Source organism: Octopus sinensis, unplaced genomic scaffold (assembly GCF_006345805.1).
Source record: "Octopus sinensis unplaced genomic scaffold, ASM634580v1 Contig11719, whole genome shotgun sequence".
Taxonomy (NCBI): Eukaryota; Metazoa; Mollusca; class Cephalopoda; order Octopoda; family Octopodidae; genus Octopus; species Octopus sinensis.
The window spans coordinates 115,001-137,500 of record NW_021832433.1 but is presented as its reverse complement, the minus strand read 5'-3'; the positions used below and the strand labels follow the sequence as shown (position 1 = coordinate 137,500).

General features: G+C 37.4%; 1 protein-coding gene across 1 annotated transcript in view; it reads left to right on the top strand.

The window, feature by feature from the left end:
• Nucleotides 1–4,486: 4,486 nt before the first annotated feature.
• Nucleotides 4,487–22,500, top strand: part of LOC115229088 (fasciclin-1) — a 103,295-nt gene continuing 85,281 nt past the window's right edge. The window contains exons 1-3 of the mRNA XM_036499100.1: nucleotides 4,487–4,554; nucleotides 5,845–6,007; nucleotides 6,295–6,415. Of these exons, the coding sequence (XP_036354993.1) occupies nucleotides 4,487–4,554; nucleotides 5,845–6,007; nucleotides 6,295–6,415 (352 nt within the window). The remainder of the gene's footprint in view (nucleotides 4,555–5,844; nucleotides 6,008–6,294; nucleotides 6,416–22,500) is intronic.

Below are 22,500 nucleotides of genomic sequence, written 5' to 3'. Positions count from 1 at the left end.
AATGCATGTGTAAAAATAGACACACATCCATAAATGTTTCGATCGCAAACTAAGTTTCGGTTGATATTTCACGCAATTATTGTATGTCGCTACTTTATAGTCACCAGAGACAAAGAGCTGGGTCTTCGCACACAGCACACATAATCTCATACACGCATGCATATTTTTATGACTTTAAAACAATACATGAATTAAAAACATGGTATATAAACAACGGATATAAAAATACATGTGCATGTATATGTGTGTCAGTCCATACATATATATAATATATATATATTGTGTGTGTATAAGTGACGTACCTGTCAATCTATGGTGTTTGATAGGGCTTACCGCTATGGACAATGAAATAACTTCCATGCATAGAAAGTGACCTGAGTCTATATATCACCATTAAAAAAAATATATAAAGACAGTGAAAAACGATTTGGAAATTAGCCGGAAGACAGGGTAGAATACTAAATGCTATAAATAACTAAAGAATTTAAATAAAGAGATGGAAATTATCTAAATAAATAAAACATAAAAGAACGAAAACTAGACCGTTTCTTTTTTTTTTTTTTGCTTCCTAAATCTCCCGTAAGATGGCGTCAACGTTGGAAATCAAACAGTACTGCGAGTGTCTATGTGTGTGGGTGTGTATGTGAGTGTGTGTGTGTATGCATCTATATACACGCTGTTGCTTGTATTATACACCAGTAAGAAAAGTGTATCATCGATATGTACATCCGTGAATCTATGCACGTTTCCCCAGACACGTGCAGATGCAGAGAAGTTTCGATAGAGCAATTGATTGATAGGTAATGAGACAGAGTGATTGATAGGTACACGCACACAGGTATCCCGACACACACGCACAAACACATATGTACACTTATGTCCTGAATGAGAAATGTATGAAGAGTTACAGACATACCTATGCACACATCGACGTAGAGATGGATCAAAATAATCGGCAGATAGAGCTAGAGGCGGTTACAAACAAAGATAAAACAGAAAGATTTACATTATAATAAGAGATATACAGCAGGAGTGGCTGTGTGGGAAGAAGCTTGCTTCCCAAACGCATGGTTCTGGGTTCAGTCCCACTGCGTGGCACCTTGGGCAGATGTCTTCTACTAAAGCTCAGACGAAATCCAAAGCTGCCGGTCGTGTGTGTATATTATATATATATATATATATATATATATATATATATATATATATAATATATATGTAGTATGTATGTATGTATGTTATGTATGTATGTATTATGTATGTATATGTGTGTCTGCGTTAGTCTAGCCAGCATCGCTTGACAGCCGATGTTGGTTTGTTAAGTAACACGTGTGTGTGTATTGTGTTGTATCTGGGGAGAGTCATTCCCTTTTAGTGCCTCATAATTTAACACACGCGCCGGTAATGTTTCAACTCATTTACTTATTCGTTTGCTGCTAAAATTTTCGTTGCGTCTTGCAACCTTTTCAAACTATTGAAATTGTTGCAAGACGCAATGAAAATTTTAAGAAAAATAAATAAGTAAATGAGTGGAAACTTTTCCGGCGAGTGTGCTAAATAATAAGGCACTAAAAGAGAATGATTCTCCCCAGACACAATAAAATATGCTTCAACACACGAATTCGCATAAAGAATCTTGCAATCCAAATAAAAAAACAATATATACTAGCACTATGACCCGGCAACGCCGGGTCATAGTGCTAGTGCATGCATATACAGCTGCATGCTAGTGCATGCATATACAGCTGCATGCTAGTGCATGCATATACTGTCCAAATCTCCGACCATCACATACACCTATCTGGCATTCAATTGACGTATCAAGTTTCGGGCATTTTGATTGGGTTTTGGATAGAAAATTCACAAAAAATTCACTTATATTGATTTTTAATGGCTTTGCAGGGTGACTGGGGAAATGTAAAGATGTGCACGACCACCCTTGGACGGTTTTCAATAACCATAGAAAGTGCGAGCCCTCTTACTGAAAAATTGTGGATTTGTATAAACACGCACACAGACATTTTGCCGTTTATATATATACTAGCATATCGCCCGGCGTTGCTCGGGTTGTAAGGGAAATAACTATATAAGCATTTTTAGAGAGTTATAGCCAAAAATAGCAAAAAATGCATAAATTGAAAAGAAATTAAGGTAATTTTTTTTTTAAATCGTTGACACAACGTAGATATTTTAGAGAGTTACTTCCCTTATATAAAAGCGAAAAAAATGCATTAAAATGGAAAAATATGATGGTAATTTATTTTTTAATCGTAGACTCATCGTAGACGCGCGCTAATACCCAGAAGGGCCCGATATGAATCACGACTATAAGATACCCGGTTTTGGATAAACTGCACCGCAAAATGTGGGAGTAGTTACGAATCTAAATCGTAGGAGACAGACACACAACTTCACTCTTATATAAAAATGCTTTTTTTTTTCAGTCATAGAGTTAGATTTATGAAGGTCTTCAGTAGAAAATCCTTCGAATTCTGACTCGCTGCTTGATATAATGAAATTCGTATCCATTTTTTGTCAGAATTACAAATTTTGAAAACACAATAGGAATAAATTTCGGAAAAAAATCTCCCATAATTCACGGAAATAAAATTACTCTTCGATTTTTGTACAAAACGGTATTTGAAGTGTTTACGAAGTATATACGTGTTTTCACGAATGTACTAAAGAGATTTACTCTGATATTCTCATTTAAATATGAATAGGTAAATTCGGGCGGGTTGGTAACGAAAGGGTTTTTTAAACGGATGCATACATTTATTAATACATATATATAAGTGTCGTCTGTTTATACATAAACACTGCTTCATACTGCAATTATATATACATAATCTATATATAATATTATATAATAAAATATATACAGAGTAAAATAAAAACCAATTTACCTTTTCTGTATTGTTATAGCAATTCGACCGTCCGTGTGTCTTTGCAATGTGTTGGAATGATAAGTGAGTTGTGTTTTGGCACCTTTTTTACTAATAACAAACACACACGTGTTTGTATGTAGTTGTTTGAAACGTTTGTGTTGCCACTCTCATTATGTATGTGTATGAGTGTGTGTGAGGAATGACACACACACTCACGCACGCACACATGTACATCAATGCTTTCGGAGTGAAATGTTAAAATATTGAGTTTTCTCGAATTTTGTCTTAATTGGTGGTAAAATTGAAAGAAATTTTTTATGGCATCACCCACTGGAAGTACTCTGAAAAATCATGGGTACACTCTAATTGAAGAAATTGTGTGAGGAGTAAATCGTTATGTATTTATTTGTTTCTGTTTGCTGTTTTTTAGTAGTGGTTTAAGGTACACTTCTCTCGTTTTATCGAATTAGTTTCACTTTAATCGCTGCAAACTTGCAAAGAGAATGTCGTAGAAATGAGTGATAGCGTGAGTGAATGAGATCGCTCCCTTTTTGTGTGTGTGTGTGTGCGAGTGCTGTAGCCCACATTAAGAGAAGCATTTGACTCATACACCACAATGTGAGTTTTCTCTAAATTTTGCTTAATTGGGGTTGAAAATTTAAAAACTGGACTTGGCATGACCCGATGCATTCTACTCTTAAAAATGCTAGGTAAATTGTAATTGAAGAAATCCTATTTGTAGATTCTTTAAGTGACAAAGGGAAGCAGATAAAATCTGCCTTTTATAATAAGAGATATATATACATATATATGCACACACATCTATTTGTGTATCTTGAATTGTTTCCGCTGAATTTGATACAATCGAAGTGTATTTCATCCATATATAGTACTCAATAGATAATACTAGAAATGAATTTCATATCATTGTTTTATCAAAAAGTTTGGACAACGAGCGAAACGACGCCATTAGAAGATATCTACATGCCGTGGTGTGCGTATATGTTGTTGTCGTTATTTGAGCGAAGCGATGTACGCTTCTGCAGTGGTTTAACATGTCACATTAGCATACAACATATGTTTCACTGCATTTTATGCGCAAGTGTTTTCTTGTATATATGCATGCTTTATACACAGTTTGTATGCATGTATCACGGGTGCATACTTTATCATCAGCAGAACCGTTAGTGCGCTGGTCGAAATGCTTATGGGCATTTCGTCTGTCTTTAAGTTCTAAGCTCAAATTCCTCCGAGGTCGACATTACTGTCCATCCATTAGAGATCGATGAAATAAGTACCAGTTACACACTGGGGTCGATTATTATTATTATTATTATTATTATTATTATTATTATTATTATTATTATTATTAAGGCAGTGAGCAGGCAGAATCGTTAGCACGCTGGGCAAAATTTTTAGTGGCATTTCGACCGTCTTCACCTTGTGAGTTCATATTGTGTCGAGGTCGACTTTGCCTTTTATCCTTTTGGGATCGATAAAATAAATACCAGTGGTAAATTGTGATCGATGTAATCAACTCATCCCCACCCCCAAAACTGCTGCCCTTATGGAAAAATTTGAAACCATTATTATATTACTATATGTTTGGCTTTTGCTTTGTGTTTCTACAAGTTAACTCTGAGTTTCACCCAGAGACATCAAGAGACAAGTTAGAAGTTCAAGTCAGTGTTATGCCTAGGGTGCCATATATTTGCTTTTGCAAAGAGTATTGTTCCGGTGAATGTGTTTCAAAACATAAGTAAACTAAACGTTTGTTATAAAAAAAAAAAATTGATTATGAGATGGCAGTGTGATGTTAAGATGACAGTGAAAGGTGTTTGCTATTATGTAAATTTAAAAGTACTTTTAACACAGTTTACAGATTAAAATGTTTCGTGGATTACATAGACAGTATTTTACCTGGGATATAAGCAGTTCCCATGAGCACTATTTTTCGAATTTCTTCCATTTTTTGATTTCTTGATATCTGAGCAATCAGCCATTTTGCTATCAATCCTATGGCAACTATGATAATAGGTTTTGTTTTAGTCTTGAGGTTTCTCTTTTTGCCAATTTCTATTTCAAGTTCTTTATACTTGCCCAGTTTTTGGTAGATCTTGACAGATACATTTATATCGATTATAACAGTCATATCGATGAGGAGGCATGATATTTTTCTGAAATCCTTCTATATAATGTCTGGCATTTCTCTTTCTGTCAGTTTGAACGGTGAAGTTTCAAGGAGTGAGATGTGGTCGTTTTCAAGCACTGGAGGTGGTTTGTATTCCCACCAGTTTTTGTCGTGGGGCAGGTCCAAGCCTTTGCAAATTACCCAATGAATATACTGTGCTGCTCTATCATGCATTTTGCGATACTCTTAAAGGCAAGAACAGATACATTCCTCTTTCGTAGAACTCTCATTGGCTTTTTCAGGTTTCGCTTGAAAAGGAAATTGAGAGTGGAGAGGGAAGTGCTATCCTCGAGTGAATTTATAGAAAGGTGGGTGAAAGTTGCGAAAATAGCAAGATTGGATGGTACCTCTCGACGTGTACATAGGAGGAAAGAATTGGAGAGAGCACTTGCTCGTGGGGTTTCGAGGAAATCTCGGATGCTGGGGTTACTCGATTATTAGTAGAGGTGTTCCTGTATCAGGAGGGTCACATCTCTATCACCCCCCCCCATTTTTTTCTTTATACGTCCCATCTTTCCCAGTATATACCGTGTATACTTTTTTTTATCATTTCATTATTATATGTAAATCCCCACACTTTTTGTCTGTCTCTGTATTGTCCCCCTCATCTTTCGCCCTCGTGGAAAATAAATGAAATTATTATTATTATTATTATTATTATTATTATTATTATTATTATTATTAATATTATTATTATTATTATTATTATTATTATTATTATTACTATTATTATTATCATTCTGATTATTTCATTTTATATTTTCTCAGGTCAGTGGCTCAACTATTTAATCACATGCTGAAACCTTACCGCAGTATGTTAAGGAATCCAAAACGTACGATGACAGTTTTTGTTCCCACTGACGAAGCACTTTCCCGATTGCCGCTGAAACAACAAAGTATGCTTAAAAACAATTGGACACTGCTGACAGAGGTAATGAATTATTACACACACACACACGGTCACGTGCACGTGCGCGTATATATACATACCAAGTTAGCAATGTAAACAGATGTCATGAAATCAAAATTATTTCCTATTTCTTTTTATCTTGCTTCTCTTATTGCTTTAACTTCTCTGCGAAAACTCTCCGAAATGTTAAGTCATCTATTCCTTTCATTTGACGATTTCATTTTCATTGTATGCATATACAATGACATATATACCCGTAATTAAAACACTTGTTAATACTCTATAATTCTCTGTTAAATTATTTCCAGATATTATCTCGTCATATCATTCCGGACGTTGAATGGAGCCCAGAAAACCTGCGAGGTGAAAGAGTACATTACAATTTAAAAAATTCAACTATAAGAGCTCTGGGGTTTAAAAATGGCGAAGGTACCTACAATATTTTCCATATTTTTTCTCATTATCATCATGTATCGTGCTGTCACATTTCACTCCAAATCCACGCTCTGAAGAGTGAAGGCTAACTCTAGAACAACCTTTCTCCCGTTTTTGGAAGCTCTGTGATCGATGTTAAACTGTGGAAGAGTAACCTTTGGACTTGAGGTTTGGTCGATTTATTACAAAGGAGTAGACACCGCTAAATGTGAGCGATGTTTACTTGGTGCTGTATATAATAACTAAGTGATATTGTAGGCAGTGGTGATGTGGTACTGCACGACTCCATCAAGATCTAAAGCAGTGCATCAGTTAGGGGAGGAGATCGAATTGTTGTAGGAGAAATAGCATTGAGTCTATGCATGGTGACCCTGATTGAGAATACATATATAACAGGCGCAGATGTGCCTTTGTCTTTAGGAGACCCTTTCGCAATGACATAAGTTTCAGACTCAGACCTGATGTGCGGTACTTTGGATAGCCGCCACGTGAATTTGAAAGACAGAAACAGTAAGGAATCTCATCATAAGTATTCCACAGAAAGAGGTGCCCTTGCAGGAATTATTCTCAGGCAGAATCAATGAGACAAAGTGTGTGACAAGGTTGTAGCTTTCGAACTGTAAGTACAATCCTCACTACAGACTTCTACTCAGTTTTACTCCCAAAAGATAGTTCGAGCGTCAATGACTATAGAAAATAACATTTGCCCAAGATGTCCCGCGAAACCAGAATTCATGTGGACGAAGCGAAATTCGTAACTATTCGAAAAAACAGCAATACACATCTACATATTATATTTCGTCTTTTACTTAGACTGCAGCCATGCTGGATCACTTCCTCCATGGGCTCTGTCGAGCAAATCGGTCCCAGGACTTCCTTTTTGAGTCTTAAATTTATTCTATCAGCCCTTTTCCCGAACCGCTAAAGGGATACGCGTTTGCGTTTGCCCCACCCTCGCCCACTATTCGAAATGTGCGCGCGCACACACACATATACATGTGTACGACGGGCTTTTTCCAGCTTCCGTGTACCAGATCAGCTCACAACGCTTTGGTCGGTCCGAAGCTGTAGCAGAAGACACCTGTCTAAGGTGCTACAGAGTAGGACTGAACACAGAGCCATGTGGCTGGAAAGCAAAATTATCACCACATACCTACACCTGCGCGCGCATTTTACACACACACACAAACACGTGTATATATATATATATATAAATACATACATACATACTTTACATACATACATACATACATACATACATACATACATACATACATACATACAGACATACACACATACATACGTATATATGTATATACGTACACATACATATGCATGCGTGTGTTATGAAGTCCCAATCAGCTCGAATTTTTCTACCCATACTCTTGAGTATTGAGTTCTCCTCATTAAGTAAATGTTCCGTTGTTATTCTTAAATTTGCTTTAAAAAATAATTGTTAAATTCTGTCCGAAAGCAAGCAATTTAGCAGTGGGCAGTCACGGGTGAATCGATTTCGGTGACTGCAGTACTTCACTGGTACTTTATTTTATCGAGCGTGAAAGGATGAAATAAAAGCAAAGTTGACCACGTCGCTATTTGATCCCGGAACGTTAGGAATCGGAGGAAATACTTCTAATCAATTTATCTTGCGTGATAATGATTCTTACAGCTCATCGCCTTCAAGTTGTTTTCGGATTTTGTTTAACATTTACACACACACATACACACACACACACACACACACACACATACGCACACATGTGTACGTTTAAATTTACTCGTATAGTTCTCATATTTTCCGTTTTCTAATGCAGTCCGCTCGTGTTTGAAAACTTTCCGCTATTTTTTTTTCTTTTGCTTGAAATCGATCTTGCAGCTTTGTGTTCAGGATTTAATTAAGCAACGCATCTTTTCATTTTTATAAAAAAAACACAACAGTGAAAAGAGAGAGAGAGCGAGAAGAAGCTATTATTTCTCTAGTAGCTCAGACAGAGAACACGTAGATAGGGACTGCCCTGTACTTGGCAAGTCACCGAGAGAACAAACAGATATAGCGTGTTGGTGAATGAAGAGAGTTTGTTAATCAAGCAAATGGTCATTTTTGGATGTTTGTCACGAATGTTTACGTGTGTGTGGTGTGCGTATGTTTGAGTGCGTATGTATGTGTTTCGCATCAACACACGCTTCTGGTTTTTCTCCTCTTCTTGTCGTTCGCTCCAACGAACCGACCATCTGCAACGTTAATTAAGGTCATATATCCGACCCAAAACAATATTAACTAATCTAATTATAAGTTTTTGAATCGTCACCACTTTTCTACTTCTGTTAAAATGGCGGCTCGTTAAATTAGCGATCTATAAATAATGAGCCGCTATTTAATTATTAACAAGTACTTGGCTAAGTAGCTGCTGTTCTCACACAGAAACACGTACGTATATAACACAGACGTGCATAGAGACGAACACATGCACGCCAATACGCACGCACACATGATACTCACACGAACCTCACACACACGCCAACACACACGTGCTCACTAACTTACAGGCTGTTCAAAAAGTTTCTCCGCAGTGAATTCTTTTCATTCTAACTCTCCAAGATATATATTTCAAAACATGTGTAGAAGATTCAACTTCTATATTGATAATGAAGGACGAAACTTTCTGCGCCTCTTATAAAGTTTTCTAAAGTCTCGTAAAGTCTAATATATTCTTTTTGTAGTCTTATACCATCTTATAAATATTTATTTTTCAATAAAATACTTACTGCGGAGAGACTTTTTGAACACCCTGTGTGTGTGTATGTGTGTGTGTATACGCACATGACTATTCTATACATTCATTCTCTAACTCATTCAAAGACACAACTTGCACTCGTTCACACCCAAATACTATATTACTTAACGTTCGTCTACCATCATACACTTCACGCAATTACACATCCACATGCAATCACATGCACGCTCTCTTAGACACACACATAATGTATATATATATATATATATATATATATATATATATATATACACATACATACATACACACAATGCCCTGACACTCACCAAGCAGAAAATCAAGCATGCACAAACTTACAGAACACAACTATACATTTCTCGTTTGCATATATACCTTTCATCAACAGACACACATGCACAGACACACACACACACACATACACACACACACACACACACACACACACACACACACACACACACACACACAGTTCAGTGTTCAAAGCCACCTGGGCACTCAAACACAAGACTTCTCACATCAGAGTACAAAGACACACGCACACACACACACCCTCTTTCTCTCTCTCACCCGAACACCCAGATACCCATTCATGGAAACACAATCACGTGCATACATGCACACTCAACCACACACGCACACACACATACAAATTCACAAACCTCATTGTTTCGGCGGCAAAGTGGTGGAGTCGTTAGAAGGTCGGGGTGAATCCCTTGTGGCGTCAGTTCCAACTCTCTTGCACTCAACTTCAAATTCTGCCGATGTCTACTTCGTATTTCAACCTTTCAGGGGTCGATAAAAAAAAAATATATCAAGTTCCAATCCAGTATTTTCTTGGAATGTTCTGCGTTCAAATCCCGCCATTGTTTATTCGGTTGCTGGGACCTAATCTCCCGTTGCGTTTACATTATCACCAGGCACCCTTGGATTATTTGGGCCGAGTCTCCGGGTGGGGATTGATCCCCAGACCCGTCTCCTCGGCACCAAATTCTCACACAAACATAATATAATCACATTCGCACATATATTCATTCACTCACGCACACAAACGCATACACCCAGTGACCATCACACACACACGCACACACACTATATCTGTTTTTCACACATGTGTGCGCTCAGATATACACCTGTTGATCCTCACATATGCACTTTCACAAAAGCACATATCCAAACATACATTGCCTCTCACACGCACATGAATTTGCGCCCTTCAGTCGTGGCCAAAAGTTTAAAACATTAAAACAAAAACATGGAATTGTTATGTTCAAGCACAATCCAATCCATGTGTATACAATATATATTCGGGGCTAACGTGCTTGGTTTCCTGCTTGCTTGAGGACATCTTTGTTGGGGACATGATTCTACCATTTGATGCCAAAGATGAGATGGCTTGGACATGATAGCCATATGAAAGATTGTAGTATCCCAAGGACATACTCAACGGAGAGCTTGCTAGGGGCACTAGGTCTGTGGGAAAGACCGTTCTTACGATACACGGATGTTTGCAAAAGGGACATGAAGGCCTGCAACATCAATATTAGCGACTGGGAAGCAGTCGCCAGCAACCGTGGAGATTGGCGACGTACCGTAAAAGAGGGAACACAATGGAGTGACAGAGGGAGAGAGGAGAAATGGAAAGACAAAAGACGTCAACAAGAAACTATGACATTACAACCAGCCAGGAACAGTCTTTGCTACACTTGCGGCACCTGCCAGGGTGAGTGTTTGTCCATGATAGGACTACACAGCCACAGCAGGAGATGTATTAGGACATGAAATGTAAAGGCCGGACTAGATTATTTTATGCAACTCCATTGTCTCCCGAGACAAAAAGGATGCCAACAATATATTCGGGGCTATTTAATACGCAAATTCTCATTTTTTAGACCGATAATCCAAAGTTTCGGCCATGACTGAAGATCACTTGCTCTCAACAATCTTTAACCAATGGACATCTTTAATTCCTGTTTTACTCGTTGCCATTCGATGTTTAAAGGAATCATATTTTTATAATTAAATATTATTAGGAAACTCATAAAAAAATGTTAAAATATTTTGTATTTTCTAGAAGCATGTATAAGTAATAAAATTTAGTAAATAAAATTATAAATTTTAGCAGCAAAATCTTTTATGGACCCACAAGGAGAATCATATGGACCGCTAAAGTTCACAAGTACCCCCAACTGATAACCACTGCCCTTCATTATCTCTAAGCTAGCCTATGTTAAAAGATCTTCAAAGTGCACAATCGTTAGTCTTTGGTTATCTGGGCTCACATTGTAGAACATGTTCATTATATATTTGGTGATGGTTGTGGATATCCGTCCTAGAGGACGAGGATTCGGTTGATCGATCAATTGAATTATCTGCCCTTGAATTCACGTAAAAATATGCCACAAATATGGGTACGCTTAATGTAATTTTCTGAGAGAATCGGCGAAACGTTAGTACGCCGGGCGAAATGCTTTGCGGTATTTCGTCTGCCGCTACGTTCTGAGTTCAAATTCTGCCGAGGTCGACTTTGCCTTTCATCCTTTCGGGGTCGATTAAATAAGTACCAGTTACGCACTAGGGTCGATATAATCGACTTAATCCGTTTGTCTGTCCTTGTTTGTCCCCTCTATGTTTAGCCCATTGTGGATAATAAAGAAATAGGTATTTCGTCTTTCTTATGTTCTGAGTTCAAATTCCGCCGATATCGACTTTACCTTTCATCCTTTCGGTGTCGATAAATTAAGTACGAGTTGTGGTCCTTGTGCCTAGAGTAGAAATGAATCGGCGTGTCGCAGTGACTGCAATAAGGTTGTACCTTTTAAATTGCAAACAGAATCCAACTGACGGATTCTGTACTGTTTTCGTCCACCCATTATCTCCCAAAGGATATAGATAAAAAAAAAATGATATTTCCGAAGATTCCATGCATGGTAACCGAACCCGAAATCGCATTGTTGTGGAGCGAATTTCTTAACCATACGGCACGTAGCGTTAATATCTAAAACATCACATCAAAATAATTACTTCGGAAAATAATTAAGGATTTGGAATTTTTCTTTTCATTTTGTGCTGAAATAATATCCTTGTAATTATTTTAGCAACTTTTTATTGCAGCGAATTAATTGAAACACACACACACACACTTATGCCTGTATGTTTTTCAAAAGTACCGATGGTGTCAAAATCGTTCAGAGGGAGCACAATCGCATATACGATTACAAATACAAATGGGTTAATGAAAAATAAGCTGAAATTCAATGCAGGACAGCTTCTAGTCTTCAAACACTTCTCTCTCGGTCTTTTGAACGATGTCGATTCCAGACACATTCAGTGCATAATCTGCGAATTAATTTGATAGCCATATTACCAAAATGGCAAACATATGCAAGCAGTTGGCAGCAGAAAAAACATGAAAAACACTGGATATTTGTAGATAAGAATTCAAAATGCTCTCATATTAAATCGTCTGGGGTACTCCTTCTAAGGTATTGCTAAAAAATGTTTTTGTTTTTTAAACCAGAATCGATCCAATGTACGCGAACCAAACATTTCTCATGCGTCAAATGAGCAGCTAAAAAGGTTGAAAATGTGTAAGGTGTGGCCATGTTGTTAAAGAGCTAGTTTTCCAACCATGGAGGCTTACGTTCAATCTCGCTTCTAATATAATCTCGCAGGCTGACAAAAGAATCCCTTCGTACGTCTGTCTATCGCTCACCACCGATTGGCAACCCGTGCTGGTCTGTTTACACAAAATTACAATATAAAACGACTCACATGATTATGTATGTGTGTGTGTTTGTATATATATATATATATATATATAGTTAATCCAAATATGAAAAGACAAAGAGAAAACACAACAACGCGAGGACATGGAACAAGTATAGTGTTATTGGACGCTCAGCAAAGGAAAGAAAGAAGGAGGACTTAATGTTTCGAGCGGAGCTCTTCATCAGAAACATAGGAAAAGGAAAGATCCGAGGAAGTAAGACGGAGGAAAAAAATCGCCAACGGTACACAAGCGGTCACATTTTGAATCATATAGATATGATATATATACATATATATATATATGTATGTATGCCTTGTTTTTATTTCTTAGATCTATTCGAATGACGAGAAAGCTAGTTTGTAACAGAATAACCAAAAGCTTTAATCCTGGGATTTGGATAGCAGCGCATTTCAATAAAGTCTTGCACATTTTTATTGTTCCACTTACAGACTATATCTGTAAAGCGCGTGTGAGTTGTAGCTTCTCCAGATTGTCATTTAAAGATTTACTAACATAACCACAACTAACTTTTCGTGTAAAAGTAAATTCATATCAGGGTAGAATTGCTGTAATTTTCGAAGCGGGTATCCGTAAACATTTTTCTGCTTGTTGATTTTTAAAGAATTTCATTTCTGCCGGGCAAGTAACGTTTAGATCTAAATGAGTTTGCCTTTCGCTCCCACATATGTACGTCAGGTATGTTATATATTAATTCGTAGAAATTCTGATGGGAATGTTCCGCCAGTATTCGTTGTGCTGATAAAAATGTACGTAGGCTGTTTGTGTTCACACTTGTTCAACGAGGGGACGAGACAATATGAAAAGTACACAAAGCTGACTAATTAATCACTGATGTGACTTATATAATTTAGTTACAATGCCAAATGCTACAAATGTACAGCTGCTTCTATCCCACGAGCGGGGCGGGGTTCTCCAGGAATTGCTGATCTGACATAGGAAATAAACAGGTGAACATTTCAGTATATACCATATACACGCACACACTCACACACAAACAAATACACATATATATAAATAGTTGAAATCTATAGAAAAACAAAAAACGAAGGTAGATGTATGAACAACAAAGAAATGTATTAGTTTAACACTCGATATATGACATACACATACATATGTCTGTGTCACCCCTTTCTGTATGTATGCATGTATGTATGTATGTATTTATACGTAAGAACACTAAAAACAGTCTATCTTTTTTAAGCTGATGATTAATTGTCACATTACAATTCCGTTAAGAATCAACTATATATATTGCACTTTAACGTCACGTACTGAGTTCTCCTTTGATTTCAACTCGTCTCAAAATCCGGTGAATATATGTCTGTGAATGACACACACACATATGTATATATACATGCGTGTATAAATATATTTATATATAATCTTAGTTTGTGTATTTGATATATATGTAGACACACACGATGTCTCTGTACATGTCTGTGCAATTGCGTTAACGATTTCGTGTGCCTCTGAACGACGGTAACGGATACGAGCATTTCATGAACAGTATCATACTGCTAATCTCTGAAGCGATAGCTCACTCACTTCCGCTTCCTATTTGTCTCGTTCTCGTTATGCAACCCAATAGCCTTGTTTCCTATTAGCTCGACCCATGCGCCAGCCATATTCTGCTTATATTATTATCAACTCTTATCAGGTTTTTCTCATTAAAATCTTTTCACACAATTTACAAATGCCAACCTATCCTAAAATCGTGCAGTGAGATGAAATCTAGAACCGAAGACCATGTATGTGTGTTGTATGAGTGTGCATACATCTGAATATATACATCACTGCATAAACACACGTGTATTTATGTATATGTATATATATATATATATATATATATATATATATATAAACCAATGCATATGTACACAAGTATATATTCCATGTGTGTGTGTGTGTCTGCGTGTGTACATATATGAACATCTATATTCGTGTATTCATATCATAGATACATGAATCTCCAGATATACGTGGGAATATATATACATGCCTGCTTGTGTGTTTATTAATTACACACGCGTATATACATACATACATACACGTGTGTGTGCGTATGTGTGCAAACATAAATTGATAAGTATATGCAATTCTCATATATGCTAATGTCATTATGTGGTTGTGTTTTTCCTGTATCCATGGCAGTTGTCAAAAAAAAATTCGTGTGAACTCGTTTCAGTCAAGTTATAGAACACATCTGTTATATATATATATATATATATATATATATATATATATATATATATATATATATATATATACATGTATGCATGTATGTATGTATGTATGTATACATGTATACAAAGACACACACATGCATATGTGTGTATTTGTGTATATATATATGCATACACACACACACATATATTCACATGTCTGTATGTGTGTGTACATACACGGATTTAACGATGTGTTGGGGGGGGGGGGTGTCCCCGATAAGCTATCGCATATTTTCAACCTACCTGATTTTTCTCAGACGGGTTTGTTCGCCCCAAGGTTATACTTGAATGCAGTTCATTGAGAAGCTGTTGCACTGAATGACGTATTCCAAGAAACAAAGACATTTTTCTGTAAAATTCGCCCTTTAGTCAGAAAAATAAAAGAGAAAGCTAAGTAGAATCGATAGCCAATCACCAAGTAAGGCTGCGATAACTTTAAGAAATTATGAAGCAACTTCAAGTAAAAGCAATTTCCACTTTCATTGTGAAAATCTTGTTTTTGTTAACATTAAATAGGAAGGCGCGGAGGCGTTCGCCTCTTTTGTGAACTCATCAGTTATGTGTAGTCTGCTTAGTGATGGAAATAAATTGTCGTTAAAATGAATTAACAAAACATAACTACAAATGGATACTAACCAAAATACATTCAAATACACGGCACATTGGCATCGTGGGTATGTATGACACTGAGTGTTCCATCTTGCAATCACAGATAGTAACCCTTTTTCAGGTCACAATGCTGTCCAAGGAAAACGACCCAGTCGGTAGTGTAGTGTTAGGGACACGATGTCTAAAAAAACTGGAATGACAGAGCTGACTGCCTTTCGCCATGAAACTTATTTGGGTGACTATTTGGAGGTGATTACTAAAATACACACCCCCACACATGACATACGTAACCGTGAGAGAGAGAGAGAGACAGACAGACAGACAGACGGGTAGAGTAGATAGACAAAGAGGTAAGTATGATAGACAGATAGATAGACAGACGGGGAGACAGATTGATAGACTGACAAGCAGAGAGACATACAGACAAAGTACCTCATAAGATGTGAGACTTTGGGGCGACAGGCAATTATAACTGACCTATATCATTGTAATTTTTGTTTATCATTACTATACATTTAATAAGCTGACCTGCCACCTTTCGTTATTCATGAGTTGTGCTTCTTTTTTGCTGACACATGGGGCCAGGCGAAGCAAGTCCCCCCCCCCCCGGAAGCTCATGATCATCCACCCTTTTTCATAGCAAGGATATAATCTACATTCACTAGGTTCTGTCTGGTCAGTCAGTTAAGAAAGTGTTCTTCGTGGAGGTTTTCAGGGACTTCAAGAAGAGATTTTGTCGCAAAGTCCAAAGCTCGTGCACCAGGACAATGTACCATTCTGTGGTTCCATCCTGGTAACCAAACTAATTAACGGAGACGGGAATCAAAACTATTCCTTAGTTCCACACAGTCCAGATTTTGCTCCCTCTCACTTATGTTGTTCCCCAGGCTGAAAGGAAAGATGAAGGAGGCTGTGACAAAGTTCTTGTACATCTTCACGTTGGACGGACTTCTACAGGACCTCCACGAAGTGACTGCAACACTACAACAGTTGCATTGAATTGAGAGGATCCTATTTTGGTACTTCCTTGAAATTAATAAAATTCTCTACAGACGTTTGAGAAGGTCTGAAAACTTCTGGAGTGCGCCTTACATATATTTCATATAAATTTCCACTTCAGTATATTCGTTTTATGAACATGTCAACTAGACATCATAATTTCGACCTCATTCGACTTGAACTGCGCTTTGAAAAAAAAATGGCTTTGGTCCTTTTAAGGTAATTTCCGGTTTATTATTTTCTACTCTAGGCACAAGGCCTGAAATTTTTGAAGAGGTGTGGGGGGGGCATTCAATTAGAGATAAAAGGCAAAGTTGACCTCGGCAGAATTTGAACTCAGAACATAAAAACAGACGAAACACTGCTAAGCATTTCGCCCAGCGTGCTAACGTTTCTCCCAGCTCGCCGCCTTACGATTTCCGCTTTATTGAAGTACGTTCGATGTATGTTAAGGCAATCGATGCACAATATGTTAATATATTATTTCCATCTGTTATTCATATAGACATCTCACCAAATGAGCAACCACACCATCTATACTCTCATAAATATCTTTTCCTGCATCTGGGGAAATGTTTCTTGTTCTAAGGATTGGTTCGTTTTACCAAATTCCTCTGCTACAATCACGATGATAGATTTTGCCAATTCCATTCCAATTTCTTTACCAATGCTATCGTGTTTTCTTACTGAAAAAAAAAGCACATTGTGAACGAAGCGAAAAGCGTCTGACGTCCAGCCTCTGCCGGCCTCAACCTACTCTACTCTCGTTGAACCTCATGCGATTTTTCATCTTCATATTTTATATACACTGATTTTCATACACACAAGGTACCGCGCCAGTCAGCCATGAGTGCATGTATATATAGGCGTCTCTGTGTGTTAAGTAGCTTGCTTCCCAACCACATGGCTCCGGGTTCAGTCCAACTGCGTGACACCTTGGGCAGGTGTCTTCTACTATAAACTCGGGCTGACCGAAGCCTTGTGAGTGGATCTGGTAAATGGAGACTGTCATATATATGTATGTGTATATATATTATATATATATATATATATATATATATATATATATATATAAATGAAAGAATGGAGTCGAACGAATATTTTAACAAAATTCCTTTACTCTCGACACATGTTCGAAGACTGCATACTCTTAATTCCGAAGGAATAAAGGGTGCATTATGCCGTCTTCTCTTCAGGAAAGACAAGGAACCTCTATCAGTCTCAAGACGAACAGAAACTTTTTGATGACTGCCTACATTGTGTGTGTGTATTCTTATATTTGTTTCAGTCATTTGACTGCGAGCATGCTCAAGTATCGCCTTTAGTCGAACAAATCGACCCCAGGACTTATCAATGTAGGCAGTCATCAAAAAGTTTTTGTTCGTCTTGAGACTGATAGAGGTTCCTTGTCTTTCCTGAAGAGAAGACGGCATAATGCACTATTTATTCCTTCGGAATTAAGAGTATGGAGTCTTCGAAACATGTGTCGAGAGTAAAGGAATTTTGTTAAAAAATTCCTTCGACTCCATTCTTTCATTTATTCATATAAAAAATACACACAACTTTACACACAAGAACACGGTGTTTCTACCCTTGATATGTAGCTTCCACCGTGATTTCTGACGTGAATTTGGTACCCAGGTATCGGTTAACCGAATTTTCCATACAAGTATAATTCATTCACCTACTTAAATATATATATACATATATATATATATAATATATATATATATATATATATATATATATATATATATATATATATATATAGGTTAGTGTGTATGTTTTTGTCCCCTCAACATCGCTTGACAACCGATGTTGGGGTGTTTACGTTCCCGTAACTTAGCGGTTCGGCAAAAAAGAGCGATAGAATAAGTACTAGGCTTACAAAAAGATAAGTCCTGGGGTCGATTTGTTCGACTAAAGGCGATACTTGAGCATGCCCGCAGTCAAATGACTGAAACAAATATAAGAATATACACACACACACACACACACACAGACACACACACACGCACACACACACACTCACACACACACAGGTGCATTGCGTAAAAATGAGATTAAACATCAATTTTGATGGAACAGTTTCTCATTCATTATTTCAATGTTCTTTATCCATTCAAGTGTTCTATCGCACGCTGTGGTACGAAATTGCGTGCTGATGTCTGTTAGCGTACATGAGCTATTGGAATCTCGTTCCGGATGACCTGTTTTGATGCAATGTCTGTAAAAGAACCTGCAAGTCATATGGTGGATTGAAGCGGCACTTCAGTGCACCATTCATAATAAATCAGCGGAAAATGGAACCAAAGCTGGAATGAGATGTTTCTGCAGGATGTGGGATCAATTCTTAGAACATCTTTCAGTGCACAAAAGTCATTGAAGGTATCACGCTGGGAAAGAGCAATTATAGATACAAGGAGGTGGGGGTCGTCCTCTGCAAGGAGTAAGCAACCACCTAAAGCATGAGGATGTGACTAGAAGACGAGAATCTCAATACTACGTGGGTCACCGTTTTAGAAGATAACAAATCTTACCATATATATATATATATATATCAACTACAGCGTCAATAATAATAATAATAATAATAATTTCAAATATTGTCACAAGGGCAGCAGAGAGCCCTATGCTTCATTGGTGCTTAATTTATCGACCCCGAACTAATGAAAGGCAAGGTCGACCTCAGCGGAATTTTAACAAACAAGGTAGCAATGGGCGAAATACCGCTAAGCATTTTGGCCGGTGTGCTAACAATTCTGTCAGCTCGCCGCCTTCTAAATAACAATAATAATCCTTTCTATTATAGTCACAAGGCATGAAATTTTGGTGGAGGGGGCCAGTCGATTACATCGACTCCAGTACACAACTGGTACTTTATTTCTCGACCCCGAAAGTATGAAAGGTAAAGTCAACGTCGGCGGAATTTGAACTCAGAACGTTAAGACAGACGAAATACCGCTAAGCATTTCGTCCAGGGTGCTAACGATTCTGCTAGCTCGCCGCTTTAATAATAATAATAATAATAATAATAATAAAATAATAATAATGATGATGATGATAATTTGGTGTGTTAGTCTTGAAGAGAGGCAAAATCAAATGTATTGACGGGCTAGCGATAACGTCGGAGTTTTTTTTTATGAAGCAGATGGAAGAGACGGACTATAAGTGCTTAGGGATATTGGAAATGGAGACATTGGAGAAAGAAAGACAGAAATATTTAAGGTGGAGTACTTGCGCAAACTGAGACTGATCCTTAAGTCGAAATTAAACGGACGGAATAAGATTCAAGCTATCAACACCTGGGCATTTTTACTACTTAGATATGGAGTATGGGTAATCGCATGGACAGTAGACTAAACAGCTTACACAGAAAGACAAGAAAGTTGCTGACTAGATATGGAATAGACCACCCAAAAGGTGACACAGACAGACAGTATGTACCAAAAAAAAAAAGATGGGGAAGAGGACTGATTGGATGCGAAAACAGCATTAGAGCACAAGAAAACAACATAGCATGGTGTGAAAACATGCTACAAAACCACTATAGTTGGAAGTAAGAGGATCAGGTCTGTGTAGGGTGGAAAATTGCAAAGATAAGGCAGTGTACAAGTGCTTGAGAATGAATGCAACTGAATATAGGTGGATAAAGAAAAAATGGACAATTTCATAGGGATGTCGAACATATGACAGACAGAGAAAAAAGGTAGTATGGATGGCAACAGAGACTCTAATCTGTGCCACCCAAGTGCAAGCATTAAGAGCCAATTACATCAAATATAGAATAATCAGCACATCAGAAAGTGATAAGTGCAGAATTTGTGGACAGAATAGTGAAACTGTATGGTATATTACCAGTCATTGTATGCCACTAGCCCAGAAAGAATATAAGACACGTCATGACAATATAGCAAGGATTTTCCAATGGACACATTGCAACAACTATGGACTTGACAGAGCAAAAAGTTGTACGAACATAAATCTGAATGTATCATCGAAAAAGATAATACAAAGATCCTATGGGATTTTAATGATTCAGTGCGACCATGAGGAAGAGAATAGGTAACCAGACATAGTCTTAATTGAGAAAGAAAACAAACGATGCTGGATCATAGATATAGCATATCCAGCTGACAACAAGGTATGCGATAAAAAAGAAAGAAAAGTCAATAGATATGACAGGTTAGCTTGGGAAGTTAAACAATTTTGGGCGATGAAAAAAGTGGTAGTAATACCAATAATTGTCGGAGCCCTGGGAACAGTAAGTAAATATCTTGAAAAGTACATGTAACAAATAGGGGCTACTTGCAGAAAACAGCACTGCTTGGAACCGCTCGAATACTCCGGATAGTGCTCGAAAAATAAGAGGTGTTACGTTAGTTCACTGGCAGTGAACAGCTGGTACCATAGTACATCTCCAGCGTTAGAAGCAAATAATAATAATAATAATAATAATAATAATAATAATGGTTTCAAATATTGTCACAGGGGAAGCCATTTTGGAAGAGGGGATGAATCGATTATATCGACCCCTGTGTTCCAATGGTACTTAATTTACCCCCGAAAAGATGAAAGGCAAAGGCGACCTCGGCGGAATTTGAACCCAGAATGTACGGACAGATAAAATACTGCTAAGCATGTCGCCCAACATGCTAACGATTTTGCCAGCTCGCTATCTTGACAAAAACAATAATGATAGTTTATATTTCGGCCAAAGGTCAGCAGATTTGGAGGAAGGATTAAGTCGATTAAATCGACTCCAGTGTCCAACTGGTACGTATTTTATCAACCCTGAATGGATGAAAGGAATGTTTGTCTCGGTAGCATGTGAACTCAAAGTGTATTGAGCCGGAAGAAATCGTGCAAAGCACTTTGTTCGACGCACTAACGATTCCTGTCTCATGCGTACGTAAATATTATAGCCAGTCGGTGCTTCATTTTGGCCCCACCACTGCAAAGAACGTTTTTTATTATTATTGTACAGAATCCATCTTTGGATACGGTCGGGAAATGGATCGGTCTGGTTACAAAGAAGAAGCGACGAGCAAATTCCATATCTGCACATTTTCTGATTTTCATTCAGATCGTGACTGTTGGGTGTCCACTACTTTCACGATCTTCAAGGCTCAAGCCTCCACTGCGAAATCGTTTAAACACTCACTGGTCATTTTTTACCAAACGCTTCGTTGATATCGCGAGCAGTTTCGTCAGCTTCACGTCCATTTTTGAATATCGCACTTTTACAGTTCCATTTCAGATGATTGTAACAATAGTGAAAACAAAAATCAATGTTATTTTATTGATGCATTTGGGAAAGTCTGTGTCTGTATTATCAGACAATTTCAAAAAAGCAAAAAAGAATTTTTAATTCAAAACTCTTACTCAACCTGATACGTACATACATACATACATACATACATACATACATACATACATACATACATACATATACATATATATATATGTCTACACAGCAGCAGCTGGTAAAAAAACGCAAAGTGCCTAACAAACTATGTTTAAAAAATTGCTTCTTTCCTATAAACGCCTCGAATACTACACCATTAATATACACACAGTATACACACGGACATGTACATGTATCTAAATTGATTGTATGTTTATATTAATTTATACACAGAGAGAACATATAATAAAAACAATGATTCCAGCAGATAGAGACAGATATAGATTGTAAAC